Source organism: Carassius auratus, chromosome 34, assembly GCF_003368295.1.
Source record: "Carassius auratus strain Wakin chromosome 34, ASM336829v1, whole genome shotgun sequence".
In the NCBI taxonomy this organism is placed as follows: domain Eukaryota; kingdom Metazoa; phylum Chordata; class Actinopteri; order Cypriniformes; family Cyprinidae; genus Carassius; species Carassius auratus.
The window spans coordinates 16,058,814-16,076,676 of record NC_039276.1 but is presented as its reverse complement, the minus strand read 5'-3'; the positions used below and the strand labels follow the sequence as shown (position 1 = coordinate 16,076,676).

Sequence of the window (17,863 nt, the reverse complement as noted above, 5' to 3'; positions counted from 1 at the left end):
ATTGTTATGGATATTGTTTTATTTCTTTTTTATAAATTAGTAAATTTTCATCTCTTTATTTCAAAACATAGAGACTGTAATTCCAGTACCTCGTGGAGATAAAAGGGATGTTGTTTTCCTTATTGATGGCACAACAAAGATGCGCACTGAGTTCCCTGCCATAAGAGACATGGTTTATCGAGTGGTGGACAAGTTAGATGTGGGTCCCAACAATGTGAGAGTCTCAGTTGTGCAATACAGTGATGATCCCAAACTGGAGTTTCTTCTCAACGAGCACTCCACTAAGGAGGAAGTTCACCAGGCAATACGAAGAATGAGAAGCAAAGGTGGCAATCAGCTGAACACTGGACAAGCTCTGGAATATGTTTCAAACAACATCTATCAAAGATCAGCTGGAAGCCGCGCAGAAGAGGGTGTGCCCCAGTTTCTCATCTTGGTAACCGGAGGAAAGTCAAATGATGATGTGTCTGGTCCCGCTAATCAACTGAAGTCAAGCCTTGTTGCACCCTTAGCAGTTGGAGGTCATAATGCAGATGAAGAGGAGTTAAAATTAATTTCTTTTAGTCCAGAACTAACATTCACAATCAGAGACTTCCAGCAGCCACAAGAAGTTGAGCAACAGCTATTAACAAAAGTCAGTACCATGAGCAGAGATGAAATTTCAGCCCCAACTGTGCATAAAGGTATGACACATTTTCTGGTTGTCTTAAAAACATTATTTAAGGTTTGTCCACATTAGCAGAGAATTTGATGCCGTTTTTTTATTTCTTACCAGTCTCACTCAATCTTGGAAAAAAGGACATCATTTTCCTCATTGATAGCTCTGACAGTGCTGGACAAGGTGGTGTCGCTCACATTCGTGACTTTATCTTGAAAGTGGTTGATCAGCTTGATGTACGACCTGACCAAGTTCGCGTGGCCCTGGTACAGTATGGCGAAAGACCTCAAACTGAATTCTCTTTGAACTCCCATGACAACAAGCAATCTGTCATCTCTGCCATTAAGAGATTGCGTCATATGGGTGGACGTGGTGCTGACCTAGCTGAGGCGATTAAGTATGTCATACGAAATGAGCTAACGGAAACTGCTGGGGTACGTCCTTCAGACGCTTCCCAGCATTTAGTTGTGCTAACTGGTGGAAGATCAACCTCCGATGTATCTACTTATGGCCAAGTTCTCAAAGGCTCTGGTATTAAATGTATAGGAATTGGTGCAGAAAATGCAGACCCAAGACAACTGGAACAAATTACTACCACTTCTGATGACGTCCTGAGGGTGGCTACTTTCCCAAATCTTCCAAACATAGAGGGCAAATTTATAGCCAGACTTAATGGAACGATTAAAGACGAGCCTCCCACTGACTTTGAAGACATTGGTACGTGGAGCTTTAATGTCATTGTTATGTTAGATATACTTTACGTAATGGGTGTATAAAAATAGGCCATAATAATAAACCATATTGGTTGGTTGGTTGCTTTGTTTAGCCTGATTTAAATTCTTTGATTTCCCATAGGTCCTGCCCCACCACAGGTCAAGGCTGCTGACATTGTCTTTTTGGTTGATGGGTCAATCAATCTTGGCAAGGACAATTTTAAAGAGGTTATGGAATTCATTCTCAATTTAATTGACCTGTTCTTCAGTGAGAGAGATAATCTTCAGTTTGGTCTAGCGCATTATGCTACAGATGTGACCAATGAATTCTACCTTAATACTTACAAAAATAAGGATGACATTATCGATGCCATAACTCGAGTGGAGTATAAGGGAGGTCGGGAAATCAAAACAGGCAATGCCATTCGCTATGTTCAGAAAACACACTTTGTAAAAGCAAGAGGAAGTCGGAAGGATGAGGGAATTCCACAGATCCTGATGGTAGTCACTGGTGGACGGTCAAGGGATGACAGCAAATCAGCGGCACTAGCTCTCAAAGCCAGTGGTGTGCGCATCTATGCTGTTGGGGTGGGTAACTTTGAGGACGAACTTAAGAATTTGGGCAGTGCATCAACCACAGTGGCCCAAGCCAGTACCTTCCAAGAGCTCTCTGAACTTAATGAGCAGATTTTGCAAGCACTGGAAGATGATGTGATCATAAAATCATGCCATGGAGTAAAGGATATTACAAGAGGTTTGGTTTTTGAGTTTTTTTTTTTTATATATAGTGTGAGAGTATATTTTAAGTGTTCTGAACAGAGGTTTACTCTTAATTTTTATTCATTCCCATCTGTAACTCTTCCCTGGCAGAATGCAAGTTGGATGTTCTTGTCGGGTTTGATGTGGCTTCACAGAACATCTTTGCTGCTCAAAGGTCACTAGAGAAGAAGGTGGCTAGTATTCTCAAACACATTACCCAGATGCAGCCCATCAGCTGCACTTCTGGCCAGGTCCCCTCAATACAAGTGGGCATGCTAGCGATGGACTCAGCCTCTGAGCCTGTTCAGATGGACTTTACCAACAGATACACAGAGCTTCTTGAGCCCTTCAAGGCCCTCCGAAACCGTGGGCCTTTTGTTCTAAACGGTGCAACAATCAAAGCTTATGCTGATAGATTCAAAAGTCAGCCTTCAGATAGTGTCAAGGTACACCCTTTTCATTCTTGGCTAACTGTAACTTCAAAATCCAGTCATATTGTATATGCTGTATGTACTATATAACTCTGTATATTTATAAACAATTATATGTATGTAGAAATGTTATTAATTATCTTTTTACACCCATTAAAGGTTGTGATCCACTTAACTGATGGATTAGATGCCCAATATAACATTCTGAAAGAGAGAGTTGATCTGATGCGTTCAGCTGGTAGGAATAATCATGATTATACATATGAAAATGTCTGATGAATTTCATTACTTTACACTCAAATATCTATGGGTTGTATGTTCAGTTTCTTTATTTCCCTATTCACCAATACTTTTGGGAAGTTTGTTGTTGATGATGAAATTTCAGACATCTCACAATATGTTACCACTCACATTTTAATATAAATTTTTTTCTTAAGGTGTCAGTAGTTTCATTCTTGTTGCCCTGGAGAGAGTGCCACAATTTGAGGAAGCAGTTCTCTTGGAATTTGGCCGTGGCTTTAGGTACACACGACCTCTGCGTGTAAACCTCTTGGACTTGGATTATGAACTTCTGGAAGAACTGGTAAGCACTGGCCTCATTACTGTCCTCATTCAATTTGCAAACTAAGGAATAACCTACTGTGTGTAGGAAAACAAAAAGAGATGAATGTGTTTTCCTAATATGATTGTGGTTGTCTTTTTTTTTTTTAAAGGATAACATCGCTGAGCGGGAATGCTGTTCTGTTCCATGCAAGTGTAATGGCCAGAGAGGGGACAGAGGAGCTGTTGGTGTTTCTGGACCAAAGGTCAAATTCATTCTTCGAGAAACAACATATTTTAGACTAGAACACAGGTGAAAATTATAAAATTTCTCAGTGTTTGCTTATGTCAATGTTTGGTTGTCTACAGGGTAAATCTGGTGGTCAAGGGTTCAGTGGACATCCTGGTGATGAAGGTGGTCCGGTGAGCATCAACTAATTATCTACTATGAATATGGAAAATGATTTAAAAAGCATAACACTTTTTTAATCCATAACACTGGAGTTTCTTTCCTATTTATATAATGATTTTGCTAAAAAAAAAAGAAAAAAAAACGATTTGTCATCAACACAAGATTTCATCATGAAAAACCTGAAACTTGGCTGTTGTCATATTAACAAAAATGCAATATTTGTGCATCTGGCATGTTTTCTCAGGGAGAGAGAGGTCCACCTGGTATAAACGGAACTCAAGGATTCCAAGGATGTCCAGGTCAAAGAGGTATTAAAGTAAGTTGAACTAATTTCAACTACAGAGGCTCTTTGTGAAAAAAAAATTATATATATATATATATATATATTTAATGTGACTAATCCAATGTTTTTGTTTATCTTTTATTTAGGGATCTCGAGGATACAATGGTGAAAAGGTAAAAACTCCTTATATAAATAGTGCTTTTGTAATCATTTCATAATAATCAAAGTCTCTTTAAGGCAAGTCATGTCACTCGCTGGCTTCTAGCGGCAGCTGCACTGATTAGCGAATCGCTCTTTCATTCAGAAGGCTTCCTGCATTTTTCCCCATTCAAAACGATACGAGTGACATGTCTTGGGTATTCTATAGTCTTTGTAATAAATAATAATATATTTCCATTATTAACAGTAACATTTAAATTTCATTACAAGTATATATTTAATTAAAACTTTTTTTTTCCTCTAGGGTGAAAATGGAGAGATTGGTTTAGATGGAATCAATGGAGAGGAGGTCAGCTATTTATCATTTAGCTGTCATTGATCAGTTTTACAATGGTTTGTACAAATCTTTGCGAATGCCAGTTCAAAATTGTTGTCTTTTAGGGAACAAGTGGTGTTGTTGGCCCTCCAGGAGATCGAGGAAACCCTGGCGAAAGGGTAAGTCATGTAGAATATAGTCATGGGTTGAGACTGTGGAATATATTCAATAGAAATACATTTGCTTTATCTGATCTTTTTTGTGTGTTTAAAGGGGCCTAAAGGGGCTAAAGGCCAGGCAGGAGATGTTGGTCAGACTGGAATCCGTGGTGATCCAGTATGTATAATATAACTAGTCAGATGTGTCTGCTTTCTTATTTACTCAAAGATTTGACTTAATTTAGAATGAGTATATCTTTCTTCATTAAGTAAGGTTGATGCTGTTGTTGTTGTTTTAGGGCATCCCCGGAAGAGACAACAACCAGAGGGGACCAAAAGGTGATCCAGGCGATGCTGGCCCACCGGTATGGTCAAATTTTCTGTTTTATTTTTTTAAACCTAGTTGCTACAGTATGTTATTCCCGTATTCACAGTATGGATTCCATTTATTTCATTATGTCTGTTCAGGACTGTAGCACGTTCATGGATCAATATTGTAAAGTACCACGCTTCATTTCAGCTTCATTTATAGTTCTGCACTATAATTATAATCTCATAGAAGTTGTTTTATTAATTATTTCTCAATCGATTAAACTATTATTTTTCATTACATGTAATTTTAGTCTCTGGCCATGGTCAAACTGTAAGACTTTGTCAAGCTCTACATATAGTAGTAGTTACTACACATTTTGTTAGTGTGTACTATTAAATCTGTGTTTGTATCAATGTGAATAAAATCCACAACTCTAATGCGACCTTGAAGTTCATGAAAGTGTTTTCTTTAGGGAGAGCCAGGGGTGGACGGAAATAAGGGAGGTGCTGGTGAACCAGGGAGACAGGTATGTGTCCCCGACCAAAGAGAATGTCTTTTCAAACTTAACCAGCAGTACTGAATAGGATAAGATTATTTCAGTCAGTTCATAAATAATCTCTTAAAGCCCGAAAACAGTTCAATAAAATCGAAAGAGTCTAAAGAAATGTGTACACTGATATGCGATAAAAATACATTTTTAATTTGACTTTGATTATTAGAACTTATCTCAGTTTTAAGCCATGTTGTCTATGGCATATATTTATTTGAAATGTTATGTGTAAGATGCATGAAATGTTGAATGACAGATGTTCTGTTCATAATCTTATTCACCCTCTTCTCTTTTGAAAAAGGGCCCTGATGGTAGAAGAGGGCCTCCTGGTCAAGCTGTGAGTAGACATTTCATGCCATTGATGGACATAAACATTATTTAAACACTCACATAGAGGTCCATCAAAAGCTGCTGTTTATGGATTCAATTTGAATTTTTTGAAGGTTTATTAATGGCCCTGTTGCATTCTTTAGGGTGCTCCTGGAAAGCCTGGAAGCGACGGTTTACCAGGAGAGAGAGGAATTGGGGGATCTCGGGTAAATTAAAATAGTAGAAAAAAAAAACAAGACCGGTCCTATGACATGTTGTACATGCATGCATAATGGTTAAATCTGCTTTACAGTCTGGATACATTTATTTATTTTGCACAAATTTGCAAACCTGCCTTGCTATAAATTTGTAAATATTATTATCAAATAGAAAATATATAATACATAATATAAATATTGTTTATGTACTTGATTAAGGGTCCTACTGGACCAATTGGAGCACCTGGTCTTAGAGGAGAGGATGGAAACCCTGGTCCAAGGGTAGGAAGTCCAAGAATGTTCTTTTTCTTTTTCTGCTACTAAAACAATAATTGAATAAATTATTATGACAATTTGTGTGCAGACAAAATGTTTAATGCCAAATGTTTGATTTATGTATTTATTTAGGGGCCAGGAGGACTGCCAGGAACGGCTGGAGAAAAGGGTAGAAGAGGCACTGTTGGCCGTAAGGTAATGATTACTTTAGCAACGTTTATCAATTCATTGCCAGGCAGTTGCACTCTCATGCTCTAGTTATCAATGACAAGCTTAAGAAATTGATTAAAGAAAATATCTTAATATCAAAATAACTTAAAGCTTCTGGGGAGTTTGTACTTGTACAATTTGGGAAGAGGAAATTCCATTACATTTTTGTTTCAATGCATTAGTGTGAGAAGTAGGGCACTCTTTCAGTTGTTAAATGTATAACAATTGCACCTTTTATACATGATTATTTATAAAACTATGATTCACATTTTCTCCTTCACTCTAAAGGGTGAACCAGGAGAGCCAGGACCTAAAGGTGTAGTCGGACCCCTGGGACCCCGTGGGGAGCCTGTAAGAGAGGAGTCATAGTCTGCACCAGCCACACCAAATACATTTCATACATTGTAACAACACAGATAATGTCCATCAGCATTATTATATGAGACATTCACAAATAGATTGGATAATTGTAAACATAGCACGTTGTTCATTTATCAGATCACTCTAGTGTACATCAGTCATTTAGTAATTTAGAGTTTCCTGTGTATACAGGGTGAGGATGGAAGAGATGGGTTTGGTACACCTGGTCCCAAAGGAAGAAAGGTGAGTGTGTGTATAAAGTTGAAACTATTTTTTTCATGCTTTCTAAAATAAATAATAATTGCACATGCACCTGTGGAAAATCCCAGAGTTTACAGGCAGTAGGCAATTAAAGTTACACTTACAATATCTTGAAACATTAACGAGTCCTTTCTCACCTGCTTGAACATGCAATAGTCCTGCTGCAGGGAGGCATGAGGACTGCAGATAAACCAAGCGATGGCCAGAGAAATAAACTGCTATGTCTGTAATGAATGATATGTAAGACAGTGCTACAGGTACACAGGAAGGACAGTTGAAGGTCTGTGCAGTGGCACACCACGTGAAACCCTCAAATGTGTTAGAGAGCTTGTCTTGGTGGACAAATGGAGTAAAATCTCGCAGCAAGAACTGGCAAATCTGGTGCAGTTCACAAAGATGAAATGCATTGTGGTACCTACTTAGTGCAGCTGTTGGCCACGTAAGATACTCACTGCAACTTTTGATATAGACCCCCCTTTGTTTAGGCACTCATTTTTCCACTTCTGTTTATCAAATGCCTGTGAAACGTGTTCAGTTTATGACTCAGTTGTTAAATCTTTTTGTGTTCATACAAATGCTTACACATTTTTAAGAGATTTTCTTAAAAGCAGACCCATGTGAGCGGATATTTATTTTTATGTTTTATTCTTATTTTTTCTTTCCTTTTCTTTTCTTTTTTGCTGAGTATATACATATCAAAAAGTATTTTACACTGAACACTCTTTAATGTTGTTTTAGGGTGATGAAGGTTTCCCTGGTTTCCCCGGTCCAAAGGTGAGATTACTGAAGTTGTCTGCACTCTTGAATGTTTTACAGTACATACAGTACCTTTTCTACTAATGCACTCTCTTCAAATTTTGCTGTGCAAAACAATAGAAGTAACTAAATGTTAAAACTGAATTGATTCAAAGGGTGAAGCGGGTGACCCTGGTTCAAAGGGAGGACCTGGACCCAGAGGAAACAATGGCCAGAGGGTGAGTACTGTTGATTTAACAACTTTTAATAAGGTCTTCATATCCATACTGCCGATAATCGCTGCTAATATGTTTGTAGGGTACCTCAGGGGAATCTGGTGGACCTGGACAAAAGGGAGACACTGGATACCCAGGGCCCCATGTAAGCACCATATATAATTTGCTTTAAAAGTATATATATATATATATATATATATATATATATATATATATATATATATATATATATATATAAAACTTTGTTACAAATCTTTAAATACAGGAATGTTGACTTAAATTGAGGTGACTAAGTTGAGGCATGACTAGGGATGGTCTGTCTTACAAAGTGTACAATTCTCTCTATAAGAGAATAAGCTTGGATTTCCGCAAGCTGTTACCAATTTTCTTTTTTTCATCTTTTTTCTTTACTAGTGACAGACATTAGTGTGGCAAACAAAACTGCTCAGTAGAATAAATACAGATGTGTTCAGCTGTTTAGAAAGTGTTTTTTTTTTTCTGATGTCAAAAACAGGGCGAAAGAGGATCCAGAGGAACTGGTCCGGTGGTGTGTATTTTGTTCCTTTCTTTCACTGTACAATTGTCTTTATTGTTTAGTCCTACTTACATGCTTGGAACATTAATGTCAATTTTTTAATATTTTTTTTGCCCTCACAGCCATGTGATCTGGTCAAGAAAATTAGGGATAACTGTCGTAAGTATAGTGACTGTCCAGTGTTTAATAATACTGTCTTTCTTAAAGTTTAAATTATATCTTTGTATGCTTTTTTATAGTTGTACTTTTAGGTTGTGAAATCTTACTGTATTTTTTGTCTCTCTCTTTTTTTTTTTTTAGCCTGCTGCTATGGTAAGTGAATAATGAACTATCTCTGCATTTGCACTGTACTTTTAGGATCACAGTTTAAAGCACTCATTGCATAGCTGTTCCATTCAGCTTTTGAGTTTCTAATTCCTCAGGTGCTCAGGAATGTCCCCTATACCCTACTGAGTTGGCCTTTGTCCTGGATGCATCAGATGGTGTAACACGCTCTACTTTCAACAACATGCGGGACACTGTTCTGCGCCTGGTCAGTGACATCACTATTACTGAGAGCAACTGTCCCCGAGGTGCCCGTGTTGCTCTCGCGCTCTACAACAATGAGGTGACTACTGAGATCCGCTTTGCAGATGCCCAGAAGAAGCGAGCACTTGTTGAGCGAGTTCAAGGGCTCCAGACTCAGCTGACCCGTAAGCAGCGCAGCTTGGAGACAGCCATGAACTTTGCTGCACAGAACACGTTTAAAAGAGTTCGCAGTGGGTTCCTTGTGCGCAAGATTGCTGTTTTCTTTGTCAACGGCCCTGTTACAACATCTCAAGATTTAAGTGCTGCTGCTCTACGCCTCTATGATTCAGGAATTTCCTCTTTGTTCCTCCTTAACCGCGAAGATCGCCAACTCAGAAGAGCCTTGCAGGTAGGGGCAGTAGAAGGGCAAACATTGTAATTTGTGTCTGTAAGAAATGTTATTATTATTTTTTTTATTTTTTTGCATCACTGTTGGTAAAGGTTTTTATTTGTGCAGTATGCTTCCTCACACATCTGTGGTTTCAGATTAACAACACCGCTATAGCCCAGATTATGGTTCTGCCCTCACCTGGAAGTGCTGAATACAACAATGTCATCAAGAAGGTCATGACCTGCCATATCTGCCTGGGTAACACTATGCACAATATCATCATGCACAACAGAGTTCAGCAAACAAGAAAAGCGACCAAACTTTCTTAAAATACCGAAACAGTAGCAACAGAGAATGTTTGAATGTCAGTTTTCTTCTTAAACTTTTTCCCCCCCCAGACTTCTGTGCCCCGGATCAGATGTGTGATTATGTCCCACCGCGTAGAGTCCGAGACCGAAGGGATCCCGCAACTGACTTGGACATCGACATGGCCTTCATTCTTGATAGTTCAGAGAGCACCTGGCCCTCTGTCTTCACAGAGATAAAGCGATATGTGGCTTTAATGACGGAACAGCTAGAGATGTCCCCTGATCCAGCCAGCACTACCCATCATGCTCGAGTAGCACTTGTTCAGCATGCACCTTATGAATACTTGCACAATGGCAGTGGTATTCCTATCAGCGTGACCTTTGGTTTGACAGATCACAAGTCACCCAACAGTGTCCGAAGCTTCCTACAGGATAAGGTGCACCAGCTGGAAGGAGGACGTGCCCTTGCAGATGCTCTTGAAGGCACTGTTGAGCATGTGTTCGAGAAGGTGCCACATCCCCGCCATTTGAAGGTATTAGTTCTGTTTGTGACTGGACCAGTTGAGCTGCATGAGGAGAGGATAATAAGGGCTGCCACTGGAGTTAAATGCAAAGGATACTTCGTAGTGGTGATGGCAGTTGGGAAGCTGTTCAGTGCAGGTGATGTCCGTGTCCTGGCCCAAGTGGCAAGTGAGCCTTCAGATGTATTCTTTAAGAGGGTGGATAGACCTTCAGGCTTCTATGACGACCACATTCAGACATTTGCCAGACTGTTGCCCAAGTACCTCGGCCGTGAGTCAGAGGATTTTTTTTTAAATGCTCAAAATGTCTATTGATATACAGTATTAGCCGTTACTAGTCATTTCACACCAGGTTTTCTCTAGCAACTGTTATTGACAGTTTCTTCATTCTTTCTGTATAGTTGAAAATGCGTTCTACCTGTCACCTGAAGTCTCTAAAAAGTGTCAGTTGTATCAGAGTGACCAGCCACACAAAATCCCATCCAGTTTGCCACAAACAGAGTGAGTATATTGATGAGCAATGTGTTCTGTAAACCGCATTCAGTATGTGCATTATAAATGTTGCTTCTGCACTGACCAAAAACCATTCACAAGACAGTATGAGTCGCTAAATAATTTAATTCACTATGGTATCTTTTTTTTTTCTTCAGGAAACACCAGAATCATCATGGACAGCAGGAGGTTCATGACAGAAAACAGATAGGTACTGATAGTATGCATCAGAGGTTGTGGGTATTCAAATCTGGTTCAAATCTGGTCACACTGTGTGTATGTTTGCGTCCAGAAACAGGTATGGAGAAAATGCATCTGGTTAATGTCACCTCCAGCGGATTCGCCTTGCAGTGGTTGAGTGGTGATTCAAAGGCCACCCATGAAGTTACTGTGACTCGCATGAAGGATCATACTCTAGTGCTGAGGAAAAATATGACTGGCAACCATCTCTCCATTTCTGAGTTGGAGGCCTCCGAAACCTATAACGTAGTGGTCAACACTCACAGTTTCAATGGTCATGTTGCCAGCACCTACAAAGGCATTGTTCCTACAAGTGAGCTCATGTTTTTTCACATAAATTAATCTGTGTGATTATGAATTCAAGGAACATGTTTTGAAGTTGTGATTTATAAGTATGAATTAATAAGTACGGAAATTAAAAAGTAAAATTCTGTCATCTACTTCCCTGTGAAGCATGATGACTTTTGTATTTCTGTAGAACACATAACTAGTTATGGACAGTATCTGGACAGATTGTTCTTTTCCATTCATTGATTAAGTTAGATTTTTTTTTTTTAATTGCTTGTGGTACATATATGATAGATGATAATGTACAAGAGCTTTCTCATTTTCATAAATCAGGAAACAGTGTACTGAACTCAACAAAAGGAGAAGAAATGATGCTAATTTGGTTAGTGAAGGTGATTTGAGAACTGTGCTGGAAAATAAGATTTTCAGTGTATAACAATTTATGGTCTATTTCTCACAGAGTTATTGGGTTTTGACTAATAAAGTTGACTTTTTTTCTTATTTTCAAAGATGATTAGCCCTAGTTCTTATTTTCTAGCTCAAAAAGACATTCTATGCTTGATGTCCTAGCATATTTCATGTTCCCTGATTTAGAAATTCGATCATTTCAACATTAATAGAGTGGATTCAGATATTTATTCATTCATTCACAAGCTGTTCTTTTAATGTTGGTCAGTGCAGGATGCTTTAACTTTATATTCATTCTTCTGAACAGAATCAGCACATCTGAAGGTCCTTACTGTAAATGATGTGATGGGTATTGCACCAACTGCACCCTTGAGCAAACCAGACACAAGTAAGTGAAAGATCTTTTTTTTTTTCACAGATTATACCAAATTATGATATACTGTAGTTAGTACAACACAGCTATGTGTTTTTTTTTTTTATGACTTTTAAATTGTAACATAGAGCTAGCACAGAATATGAATGCGTTCAATCTGGCCAGAAAACTAAGCATTCCCAGATCTGACTAACCTCAAATGTGTCTTTTTAAACATAATCAGCAGAACAAAAATTTCTTAATGTCAGTGAAAAAGTGGGGATGATTTCCACTGCACCCTTGAGTAAACAAGAAATTAGTAAGTGACAGAATATATCAACAGGATAATTTGTTTAAAAAAAACTTTCTATAAATTAATAGAAATTAAATTGTATAATCATTCATTTTATCAATTAATAAATAAATATTTTTTTGTTAAATACTTAAATCTTTCAATAAAATGTAACATGCAAAGTGGAGTAAATACTGTTTTGATAGACCTGGTACACAACTACACAATTTTGTAAGAAAGCATGTATTATGAGCAGAAACTATGCTTTCTGCAGGATCTAGTTAACCTCAGATTTCTTTTGAACAGAATCAGCAGAACAGAAGGTTCTTACTCCAAGTGAGGTGATGGGGATCGAGCCCTCTGCACCCTTAAGTAAACCCGAAATTAGTAAGTGAAAGTGTTTGCTCAATAATTCATATAAGCAAGAGGATTTTACTCCAATACAGAGAAACATTCACAACAAAGCTTTTGTATTTGGAATCAAAGTTTTTATAAAACAAACACTATGAACAGACTACTAATTCATTCTTAATGCATTTATCCATGTTTATTTTGATGGTCCTTCTTTTAATACTTTCATGTATTTCAGAGTGCAAGGATGAAAGCATTAATGTTGGCTGAAATGAATGAGCTTTGTGAGATCTAATTAACTGAGATCTGGTCTTTTCAAACAGAAACAGTAGAACTGAAGGTTCCGAGTGAAGCAATGGGGAGTGTGTCCTCTGTACCCTTAAGTAAACCAGAAATAAGTATGTATGCTGAGGATTAACATTGCATGTTAAAAATGTTTTTCATTTGCTTGTTTGTGAGCATTACATTTTTTTCTTCGTAAAACATCTTGTTTAAATCACACATTAAAGCAGCATTATGGGTGCTTGTGTATTAAAAAACCGTCATTAGGGGTTTCTTGTGTATTAAAAAATCAAAAATCAAATGTCTGCCTTTACAATAGATTTTTACTGATTGTTTAAAAGACAAAATAATAGATCAATTTGTAAATTTACAAGTCAGATATTAAAGATGTGAAAGGGTGTTTTGGAGAACCTGTACTGCAAATGATTTTCTTAATTCTGTAAGAACAGAAGCTATCGGCATTGCAAAACAATGAGATCGTTGTTTTTAGCAGCTGGTAATAGGGAACCCTATTTAATTTTGGGAAGTTTAACTTTTAACATAAATGCATCTACAAAAACTAATAAACTAACTTAAATTGTATTGAACTAGCCAGCGTTTGACTTGATAACCAACTAACAAAGTGTAACACTAAATTTGAGGGGGGAAAAATGGTTGTTTCACATAAAAGGCAGGTTTATTCTGTAGGGGTTATAAAACAGAGATTTGTGAAATTGGCACAGCACAGACACAGTCAATGAGACTGCCTTTACAGTAATTACCTGCAGATGTATAGCACATAAATCTGTTTCAAAGTGCTTTTGCAATCAAGGTCACTGTTTTTTCTTGTGGTACTTTGGTCCAGTGACCAGCTATTTAAACTGACAGAGCTGATACTAATGAATGCATTTAGAAACATGATTACTGTATGTTCTCTATTACTGTATGATCCCAAGTTATTTTAAAAGGCCATAATGCCTTTGTAAATAGCAAACTATATGTATTTTGACTACCTTTGCATATATAACATAAAACAACATTTTAGCATTACAGTTTGAATTCTACCTTGATTTGAAAATGACACAATTTACATAATCTTGATTTTAATCCAGCTAACCCATCAAAATAACAAGATAATTCATTTAAATGAGCTATAATCACCTCATTTTTACCGACTGTACTGTATGTTCATTTTACTGACAAAACTAACTGTCCTTTTCTTTCCTCTTTCATGGTAAACCCTCTCTGTTTGTTTGCATGTTTCAGTTAACAATCTTATGGACCCATGTTCACTTGACTTTGACACTGGACTGTCATGCAGAGATTACCAAGCTAAGTGGTACTTTGACAGAAAGAATGGATTCTGTACACAGTTCTGGTATGGAGGTTGTGGAGGAAATGACAATAGGTTTGAGACTGAGGCTGACTGCCTCAAACACTGCATGAAGACAGGTATGTGCGCCCTTAGAGCCCTGGACGCAAGCACTGTAGCGACTAATTGGTCCTATTATTTCTATTATTATTATATTATATTCTATTATTTCGAAGACTTCAAGACTGAGCAATACAATTATTGAATTAGAGGTTGCAGTACTCAATGTCTTAAGTTCTTAAATCCCAAAAGAGGATGAAACTGAAACAATCGATAGCTACAAAATCAGATCAGTTATTAATTAGAAAATCAACTGAATCTAAAGCAATTACTACACACTAAATACAGTGATGATACAGTGATGTATAGATTCTGCACACAAATATAACCTTTGTTGTATTACAAGCCTAGAGACTTGGCTACTTGTGGCTACTACCAAGCACCCTAAAAAGAAAGTACACTATAATGAAAGATAGGACAATTCTTGAAATAAAATAACTGTTTTTTTCTGACTTCCACAGTGGCTGAACCTAAGGCAAGTGAAGGGCATGTCAAAGCTGTTCTCCCCCCAGCACCAGCTCCAGGTCTGTCACCGGTTACAGTAACCTCTAAAAACCTTTTCTTGAGTGTTTTTCAACAATCATTTAGTTTTTAAATTCTGTTACAAGACTACTTAAAAAAAATGCTGAGTGTAATATATTTTAAATTCAATATTGTTACAAGGAATCGTGCTGAAGATGACATAACATGAAATGCCAGCGTTCAGAGATGATAAACTTCGCTGCAGTTATCAGTATCCAATAATCTGAAAAGCTTTTGCAAGTAATTAGATATTCAATTCAAATTCTGTGGTTTTTCTCATCCTCTCTATGCCCTCTAACAGCTGCCCTGCACTCCAGTGTGGATATCTGCAAGCTACCAAAAGAAGAGGGCTCCTGTGCTAAATTTGTGCTTAAATGGCATTATGATCCGCTTAGTGGAAGCTGCGCACGCTTCTGGTACGGAGGATGTGGAGGGAACCAGAATCGCTTTGAGACACAGGATGAGTGTGAGAAGGCTTGTGCTAAAGCAGGTGTGTTTAATTATAAAATAGCATGTCAATGAGATTTTAGTGTCAGGATTGATTGATAGAGAAGGCATTACTTTGACATTTTTTGTTTTTTACTGCAGCTGTTAAACAAGGGATCATCGCTGCGGTTAAATCATAGAACTAATGAAGGCTGTACACAAACGACTGACAGCACTCAGAGGATAGAGCACCTAAAAACAAGAAGCACAGCCAAGATGCCTGCACTGGAGCTTGCCAGAGGATCGATCCAAAGAATACCTTGAAGTAGTATTTTCCAGAATTTTAGTTTCGTGCTGGTGCTACATTCAGTTTGCATCTTTATTTTTCTTGTGTCTGGGTTTGAATAAAACCCCCTGTAAATGTCCAGGGCAATTGTTTTAAATGTTGTTTTAATCATGTGTTCATGGAAATATTTTGATCAAAACACAGCAATAAATTTTTGTAGTTATGAGACAAATTCATGACAATTTAGTTCCATTTTAGTGAATTTAGCTGAATTACAGCAGTTCCCCCCCCCCCCCCCCCCCCCACTGACTCTTAAAACCCCAAACAAATGTTTTCTTGATGTTTGATAAAATGACCATCATCCGAAGCCAGTAATTAATTTCTTTAAGTAAAATGCATTTTTGAAACCATTGCTTTACACACGAGTTTTAGTTTCAAAAAGCAAATGGAATGTATTTTTAACTGTATTTTTTTTTTCTTTTGTTACTTTGTATTTCACTTGAAAATGGACAGATATAAATAAATGGGTCTTTATATAAAACTTTGATTTTGATTGTGTTGTCTTTTTCCCTTTTTCTTATGCATTAGTTGCATAGCACATTTAAAAGTGATTTTACTCTTGCGATTCATGCTGAGAAGAATATCATTTTCTGACTCTGATGATTCACTCTGAGAGAAAAAGAAATAAACAGATTCAACCTTTGCATGCTCAATGGAAAGCATAGTGTTTAAATCAGGACATACTGCATCGACAGCTTATTTTTTACTTACAATAACAATATTGTCTCTTTCCTTTAACCCTCACACATACACAACTTGACACATGGTTCAGACTTTGATCGAATACGATCAAATGAATCAGCTGGCTGAGAGTGCAGGAACCTGTGTATACTAAAAAAGAGTTAAGCTTCTGATTTCCTCTGTTCCATCAGATCTGTTATTTCCTCTCTCTCCTGTGAACAGTTGCACTTATTTTTTAATAACACTGGAAATTGCCCCAAATCAAGGCTCTTTGGGGAGGACAGGCAGCTTCACCAACAGATGTTTTCTAAATCAAGTTCTATGGCAACTAGAACTAGAGATAACAAACTTTGAAAAACATTTCACTGTGAACTCTATGTGACTCACGTTAGAAAGCTTACAAATTAGATTTTCATAGTCGCAATTCCTCACGAAAGTTTCCAAAACCAGTTCCAGTCTTTCACATTCACAAAATACAATTACAAGTTGCTTAAAATGTATAATCTCCATCTACAGCAGAGTCAATAATGCATTTATTATCCATCTTTCCATTCTTAAACTGTACAGTATGTCAGTCGACACATCTTATAAACACTTTACAAAGCATTTCTTTCTGATTTGTAATGCACATGTGTTGCATTTTTTTTGCTGCCAGTCTGTTTGTAAATCAATCACAGAAGCATATACGCATTACCATGTTCAATCCTGAAAAATCTGCACATGGCTGTGTGGGTTTTGCAGCAGTCCCTGCGGCCCCCTTCCCATGCTGAGGTTAACTGTATGAGAAATGCATCAGTGCTTAAGTCATACCAATAGTTTCCTTATCATTTCAATGCTGTTGTATCTGACCATAAAAAAAAAAAAAAAAAATCTATTCCTGGCTTTATGCAATGATTCACTGTGACGGCAAGATGATGTTCTCCACATAATCAATGTCTCATGTATGTTTGGAAACACTTTAGATTAGGGAACACATATTTACTATGATCTAAGTGTTTTCCTGTTAACTCCTTATGTGCTGCTTATGAATTTTTGGCAAGGTAGTTATGTGTAGGTTTTGGTTATGGTTAGGTGATTTAGAATATGGTTATTATTTCTTGTGTACTACTGGAATAATAAAATGTACTGTTGACAGTACCAAATCAACAGTGTATTGCATTGATATTTTTCGTAAGATTCTGACACTCTCCTGCATCCTTTTATCAAGTCTTATGTGATGATGTATCCATTAATTTTTTTTTACGAATATAGCATAATTATACAGTGCTTCTGAATCTGTTATCATTCAAAGGTGCTTCAAAGATGGTAAATACATTTACATTTCATGCATATAGGAATTTTTTATTTATTTTTTTCATCTAGAGATTTTTATTCATTTCTCAACAACTACCTTAAAGCATCAAGTAAAAAAAAGGGGGTGGAAAAAAGAGAAAGATTCTTGTGTACACAGAGTGAGGAAAAGAGCTAAAGCAGTGTAAAGCAGATATGACCACAGTCTGAATATCAACTAAACTGGGATTACAAAGGTCCAACACAGTTCAGACGTCTGTGTAAGTAACAGAGCAAGCATATAGTTTGCCTGGTTCTTTTCAGTCTAATTCAGAAGAGAAGCT

The 17,863-nt window shown here is 37.3% G+C and overlaps 1 protein-coding gene across 3 annotated transcripts in view; it reads left to right on the top strand.

Annotated features, from left to right (window-relative positions):
• Positions 1-16,050, top strand: part of LOC113053297 (collagen alpha-3(VI) chain-like) — a 38,932-nt gene extending 22,882 nt beyond the window's left edge. For 2 of the 3 annotated variants that reach the window (XM_026218207.1, XM_026218209.1), the window contains 40 exons: positions 72-683; positions 776-1,375; positions 1,514-2,125; positions 2,242-2,576; positions 2,721-2,799; positions 2,999-3,144; positions 3,275-3,367; positions 3,471-3,524; positions 3,758-3,829; positions 3,943-3,969; positions 4,260-4,304; positions 4,397-4,450; positions 4,545-4,607; positions 4,729-4,794; positions 5,215-5,268; positions 5,594-5,629; positions 5,766-5,828; positions 6,039-6,101; positions 6,228-6,290; positions 6,594-6,656; positions 6,858-6,908; positions 7,665-7,700; positions 7,838-7,900; positions 7,980-8,042; positions 8,412-8,444; positions 8,555-8,591; positions 8,733-8,744; positions 8,855-9,348; positions 9,486-9,588; positions 9,729-10,430; positions 10,561-10,660; positions 10,810-10,862; positions 10,944-11,204; positions 11,895-11,975; positions 12,538-12,618; positions 12,906-12,980; positions 14,110-14,295; positions 14,737-14,799; positions 15,099-15,287; positions 15,386-16,050. In XM_026218207.1, the coding sequence (XP_026073992.1) occupies positions 72-683; positions 776-1,375; positions 1,514-2,125; positions 2,242-2,576; positions 2,721-2,799; positions 2,999-3,144; positions 3,275-3,367; positions 3,471-3,524; positions 3,758-3,829; positions 3,943-3,969; positions 4,260-4,304; positions 4,397-4,450; positions 4,545-4,607; positions 4,729-4,794; positions 5,215-5,268; positions 5,594-5,629; positions 5,766-5,828; positions 6,039-6,101; positions 6,228-6,290; positions 6,594-6,656; positions 6,858-6,908; positions 7,665-7,700; positions 7,838-7,900; positions 7,980-8,042; positions 8,412-8,444; positions 8,555-8,591; positions 8,733-8,744; positions 8,855-9,348; positions 9,486-9,588; positions 9,729-10,430; positions 10,561-10,660; positions 10,810-10,862; positions 10,944-11,204; positions 11,895-11,975; positions 12,538-12,618; positions 12,906-12,980; positions 14,110-14,295; positions 14,737-14,799; positions 15,099-15,287; positions 15,386-15,423 (5,921 nt within the window). In that variant the 3' untranslated portion in view covers positions 15,424-16,050. The remainder of the gene's footprint in view (positions 1-71; positions 684-775; positions 1,376-1,513; positions 2,126-2,241; positions 2,577-2,720; positions 2,800-2,998; positions 3,145-3,274; positions 3,368-3,470; positions 3,525-3,757; positions 3,830-3,942; positions 3,970-4,259; positions 4,305-4,396; positions 4,451-4,544; positions 4,608-4,728; positions 4,795-5,214; positions 5,269-5,593; positions 5,630-5,765; positions 5,829-6,038; positions 6,102-6,227; positions 6,291-6,593; positions 6,657-6,857; positions 6,909-7,664; positions 7,701-7,837; positions 7,901-7,979; positions 8,043-8,411; positions 8,445-8,554; positions 8,592-8,732; positions 8,745-8,854; positions 9,349-9,485; positions 9,589-9,728; positions 10,431-10,560; positions 10,661-10,809; positions 10,863-10,943; positions 11,205-11,894; positions 11,976-12,537; positions 12,619-12,905; positions 12,981-14,109; positions 14,296-14,736; positions 14,800-15,098; positions 15,288-15,385) is intronic. The other variant, XM_026218208.1, reaches the window with a different exon arrangement.
• The last annotated feature ends 1,813 nt before the right edge of the window (positions 16,051-17,863 follow it).